The sequence below is a fragment of the Branchiostoma belcheri genome, unplaced genomic scaffold (assembly GCF_001625305.1).
Source record: "Branchiostoma belcheri isolate BF01 breed outbred unplaced genomic scaffold, Haploidv18h27 scaffold73, whole genome shotgun sequence".
NCBI classification, from domain to species: Eukaryota; Metazoa; Chordata; class Leptocardii; order Amphioxiformes; family Branchiostomatidae; genus Branchiostoma; species Branchiostoma belcheri.
In genome coordinates, this window is record NW_017804387.1 from 1306371 (window position 1) to 1312091 (window position 5721).

The following is a 5721-nucleotide window of genomic DNA, read 5'->3' on the forward strand; positions in this document are numbered from 1 at the left end:
AATGACCCAAAAAACCTTTATAAACCTTTTTTAAAGGCATGTATCAAAAAATGAAAAAAAACACCTGGGGGTATTGGCCCACTCTACCTCCATGCCAAATTTCAAGTCATTTGGCTGAATGATGGCTGAGTTGAATCCCTTTGACTGTTTGGCAGGAGAAGGAGAAACATGAGGGAACACAATATATTTCATCCATACCATGGTATGGACTGAAATATAAATATACACACTATACCCCATTTCTTATTGATTTGTGAGCCTTTGCATTCGGTCAAAGCATTTTTCCCAGCGACGTTTTCTTCTAGGAACTTTTGTACAACGGTTGGGTAAAGCCTGTAAACATGCCATATCAACTTACAGGAAGTAGAAACACTGAACCAATGAGAAACAAGCATGATAACGTAAGAAGTCCTAAAATAAACTTGGTAAGTGCTTAGCATAAAAGTTTCATAATTGGTTTATACTGTTTTTCTCGAAAGTTTAGTTCCTTGTGCGTCTACAACTGCGAGCATTCGGAACTCAGAGCGACTTGGTAAACGTTCAACGGTCGTAGACAAAGCCTAAAAAGTGCGACAACATGACTGCGGAGAAGCAGAGTCCGTTCCTGTCCGGTGGACCGACCCGCCGGGACCGTCTCCCCGTGTTGGTCGGGCCGCTGGTCGGCGTCCTGGCCGCCCTGGTGTGCGGGATCAGCGTGCTGACGGGGGTGGTGGTGGTGCACAACATGCAGCAGGAGCTCACCGCTGCTAAAGAACGTCTGGCTGTTCTGGAGAACCTCCATGGCTTTGCCGGCGGGGAGGTGGCCGATGATCTGTCTCAGGCGAGTACGCTTTAAGCTTCGGTCCCAATTGCGCCGATGCCCGTCGGGGATTTAGCCCCGGCCGGCCCCGGTAGGGCTCAGGAGTCGGGCGGGCATCGGCTGTCGTGGTCACAATTAAAGGTTTCCTTCAGTAGCATTTTGGTAAAAATTTTGTCACCCTCTTTGGTCGGTCTCCGGCAGGCACCCGGCAGGTACCCGACAGATTCTCTGAAGATGTCTTGTACTGACCTATACGTAACGCTTTTGTTGTGATCATTTAATCTGTGATGTCACACATTTTACCCGGGTTTACGAAGTACACACCTTTATTCTGTTCATCTGGTCTGTGAAGTATCAAATGTGTCCGGTGGACTGCCGGCAACCAGATTAGTACCTCTCGGTGTTCTCACGGTGTCACGGCGTCTTTTTGTCAGCGGGGCCCGGGTAGAATTTAAGTCAGAATTAAATTCTTCTCGGGTCCCGGACGGGCCCAAAAATAGCCCGGTAGCCACAGGGTGTCCCGCGGGGCCACGTATGGGTCACGCCCAAAAGTGCCAAAAACAGCCCGGGGACTACCCGGCAAAGCATTACCTGTGTATATCGGCATTTGTAAACTTAACTCTGTGCTCACTGTTGGACCACTCTCACGGCGACGGTATGAGCTGGTTCAAAACAGTCGCCGAGGTGACGGCGCTCATGGCGCTCTCGGCGCGCTCCCATGGCGACCTTGCCGATCTCTCCGCGCTCTCTCCGCGCTCCTGCTAATTTCAGGTCACAGAGAGAAAGCGCGCGCAGTGAGAGCGCGCAGTGAGAGCGCTGTCCTAGTGGAATGGGGGCGTATATACGTAATACACTTTAACCGTGACTGTTATTTTACTTGATCTTGATCTTGATAATGTACTGTGTAACACCCCTCGGTTGGGGTCAAAAACGCAGGGGGGAGTGCGCAGCGCTCTAAATACACCTCAGGTGTAGAAGAACAGCTTCCTTAAACTTGTCGGCCTCTGGTATTTCTGGTAAGGCCTGCGGAAGCTCGGTCCAGTCTCTTACAGTCCTTGGGAAATACGAATACCTATAGAAATCCTTGTGGAATGCTAGTGTCTCGTAGGAACTAGTACTCGGGTTTACGTGCCGCGATTTGCGCGGTGCGGACGAACGCTGAGTTGTTTTGTCTAGCTTTGTGTAAGATAGTTAATCTAGTTTCCTTGTCTAACCCCATTCAATTGTATGTAACTTGCCCGCTCTTTGCATTGTGTAACACACGCGTGCTTTTATTTGTCCCTAGTCTAACACTTAACTATATCGCCTGGCAATTTAATGAGTGACTGTACATTGCTGTCTTTTGCCGTGTTAAACAGAATGACGGTTTGATGACGCCAGACGACGGAGACCATGGTTCCGTGCGAGTGAAGAGAGACGGATCGGTGCTGGGTGGACGTGAGTTTCGGGATATCTTAGCTTTAGTACAAATACTCTGCGCCATCTGCTCATGTGTGTGGTTGGTAAACTCTTAAATAAATTTACAATAATAAAACATAACAACTGGTAAAAATGTTAATTTTCATGTTCATCAAGATATTCTCGGGCTCAACTCACAACCTTGGTTGTACTTGCAGTTTGCCAGCAGGGACCCCCTGGTCCCGCGGGAAGGGACGGGGTAGCCGGGCGGGACGGACGGGACGGAGTCCAAGGCCCGGCCGGACCGACCGGACCGGTCGGCTTACGGGTACGAAACTTATCCTGGTTTCAAGTTGAAGATGTACACCATATTAACGTTAGATGTTACCATATTAACAGGAATATGGTAATAGCAAAAAAAAGTTTTTAAACCTGTAAGATACTGACAAGATTGATCACCATGGCAGGGAATAAACATGTATATCACTCATCATCCTGTTTTGTTATATCCTGACATGGTTTTCCGTGTAGGCATGGCAGGGTCCAGCCGGGGACAGAGGAGACACAGGACCGCCGGGAAGAGACGGGGCGCCAGGCGCAGGTAAAAACTTTTTCATCCTTCTCAATCAAATAAATACGTAGAGTACTTTAACATTTTAATCAACCATTGTTTGATTGTTTCGGATATACGGCAGTTGATTTCTGCCATTCCTCAAGAATGGAAATCTATTTTATGTTAGCCTCTACCAGGCTTGGGGAGGCGACTGGAAAGAGTAGAAATCGGCCAAATAGAGAGATAAGCATGCCAAGGGAGTTTGTCCGTTGAGAGAACAGTTCGCCGCACCAACTGTTCTCTCAACGGACAAACTCCCTTGGCATGCTTATTTCTCTATTTGGCCGATTTCTACTCTTTCCAGTCGCCTCCTCAAACCTGGTATAGGCTATTTTATGTGGTAATGTGCCAGATTTTGTCTGTAAACCAATGCAGCGAAACAGCTCTTGGTTATGATTAGAACAGGTTAAGATTAATAAGGATGTGTACAATTTTTCTTGTTGCATCATAATTTGATTGATATTTCTCACAATATTGTGTACAACTAAAGTGGCTGTGCCTCTTTGACACCCCTATTCCCTGGAAACAGGTTTACACATCTATAATACATTGTACTATATAGATTCTTCCACTAGATTTTTCCAATATAAAATTGTGCATAAATTTCTACCTACAAACAAACTACTATATATTTGCAATTGGAAATGCATACATGTAGACACCCCTTTGTGCTCGTTCTGCCATGAAGAGGAAGAAACATACCTGCATGTCTTCTGAGAATGTCCAAACGTTATCTCTTTTTGGAACCAAATTAAAATTTGGTATCATTGTAAAACAACTAAAGAGTTGTTTTTAAATGGATTCAATGTTATTTTTGGAAATTTACACTTTGGACACCCCGCACCGATTGAAAATCTTATAACCCTAGATGCCAAAATGTATATATTTAGATGTAGAAAAACTAGTTCTTTAAACTTTCTTTGCTATATCAAATTCATTCATAATGTAGAATATTCCACATACAATCAAATGTTTCTATAAATACGTTAATATTTATTTGATCATTATTATTTCTATGTTTGAAATGAGTTGATATTGTTAGGTGTATAATCAAATGTCTCTACAGATAAGTTAATATTAATTTGGTTATTTCTATGTTTGAAATGAGTTGATATCATTATGATTATAATCAAATGTCTCTACAGACAGAAAACTGATTATTATTATTTCTATGTTCTGTATCATTTTCCATTATTATTGTATTATTACATGGATGGTTCAATCTCTGTATCTTTTTATATAAAATGATTTTAAAAAAAATTTAATCAACCGATCTGCCTGGCTACGATCCACGTTGATGTAGATATAGTATTTGATTTTTCCTGTTAGGCCACAGCAAGTAATTTTTATGGATGACATCAGCGCGCGCATTAATTTTCGCATGATTTTGGGGAAAAAAAAGAAATTTTGTTGCCTTCTGACAGTGGTCACCATGCCGAAAATGGGCAAATATGTCTGTTGCCACGACGGAAGGTGAGTGGCAGATAACTATGAAGAGAGGAGACAAGAAAAGGCTCTGATTTAATGTTTTAATTTTGTTTCATAATTTGATGCAGTGATGTGATGTTGGCTGTGTTTATGTGATGATTCAACTGAATCAAAAGCATTTCTACAATGATTAAGTCAAAATGTTAAAATGTTGGAACCTTGTTTTTTTCGGCCCGCCTTGTTTTTATTCGCCCGCTCGCATTAGATTTGGAGTCTGCGGAGGATGTCATCCATAAAATTGACTTGCTCTGGCCTTATGTACGTCTTCTTTTTGATCAGGAGGAAGTGTGTACGATCCGGATGGGGGAGGAAGACTTGCGCTGATAACGGCGGAGCAGAGCTGGTGTACTCGGGTAAGATGTCTTTGTTGAAGACAGACGACTTGCGTGGTGCTACATTTTCTTGGCTTTCTTGTGGTGCCAGTGCGTTATTCCATAACAAATTTGACAATTTGATAAATGTTTTGACTATGTTTTGTCTGAACTCTTCGAACTTGAAGACCTTGTATGATTTCAGGTGTGGCAGGAGGCACACATTACACTCAGCCAGGCGGAGGGACCAACTACCAGTGTCTGCCGACCGACCCACAGTGGGGACGGTACCAAGATGGAGTCCAAGGGCACAAGGCTTACATGTACGGCGCTGAGTACGAGTTGAACACAAACGTCCCGTTCGGCTCCACCTCCCTTCACGATAACAACGTCCCGTGTGCGGTCTGCTACGTCCCAACCCGCGGCAGTAAGTTAATGATCCCCGCCCGTAACACCTGTTATAGCGGCTGGACCCGCGAGTACCATGGCTACCTCATGGCTGAATGGTACAACCACCCCGGGTCTAAAGAGTACGTCTGTGTGGATGAACAGCCCGAGGCCCTACCTGGCGGACAGGCCAACCATAACGGAGCGTTGTTCTACCCCGTGGAAGCCCGCTGTGGGTCCCTGCCGTGTCCCCGCTACGTGGACGGAAGGGAACTCACCTGTGTCGTCTGCACCAAGTAGACCATTAGTGACACATCCATTCTGTTATCACGTTTCTACTTTTATGGTTTGGCTACAAGCACACAAGCGTGTGTAATTCAATTTCCATTGTATTGTAACCACAATGTAATATTCTTTGAAATAATGCAGATATCAAAAGGCTTAGAACGTTTTTGTGATTTCTTATGATTTGACTACACTTGCCTTATACGTTAAGTATAATGAAGTTTCAATCCTGTATATCATAATAGTTTGTTGTTTTGATAGATTTGACATGGCTTCAAGTTGAGATAAAGCGTGACCACTTGTAAAAGTTAACCGCCTTCAGATGTTGGTATCTAGTTGTATCTTGTGACATGTTCAGTTCCGTTGGGCATGGCCAATTTCAACTGTGTGTTGTTTTGGTTTTCTCAATAAACAACTAGCCAGGTGTGTGAATTATGATC

General features: G+C 44.1%; 1 protein-coding gene across 1 annotated transcript; it reads left to right on the forward strand.

The window, feature by feature from the left end:
• Nucleotides 1-469: 469 nt before the first annotated feature.
• LOC109485195 (short-chain collagen C4-like) lies at nucleotides 470-5721 on the forward strand. The gene is made up of 6 exons (XM_019788645.1): nucleotides 470-820; nucleotides 2158-2236; nucleotides 2416-2525; nucleotides 2738-2794; nucleotides 4585-4651; nucleotides 4815-5721. The coding sequence occupies exons 1-6, from the start codon at nucleotides 578-580 to the stop codon at nucleotides 5294-5296; spliced, it is 1038 nt and encodes a 345-aa protein (XP_019644204.1). The 5' UTR covers nucleotides 470-577; the 3' UTR covers nucleotides 5297-5721.

What these genes read in the sequence shown, in the direction of transcription:
- LOC109485195 (XM_019788645.1), top strand. Translation starts at nt 578, where the DNA reads ATGACTGCGGAGAAGCAGAGTCCGTTCCTGTCCGGTGGACCGACCCGC. An exon ending in TGGCCGATGATCTGTCTCAG is followed by an intron (nt 821 to 2,157) that starts GCGAGTACGCTT and finishes CGTGTTAAACAG; the next exon opens with AATGACGGTTTGATGACGCC. An exon ending in CCGGACCGGTCGGCTTACGG is followed by an intron (nt 2,526 to 2,737) that starts GTACGAAACTTA and finishes TAGGCATGGCAG; the next exon opens with GGTCCAGCCGGGGACAGAGG.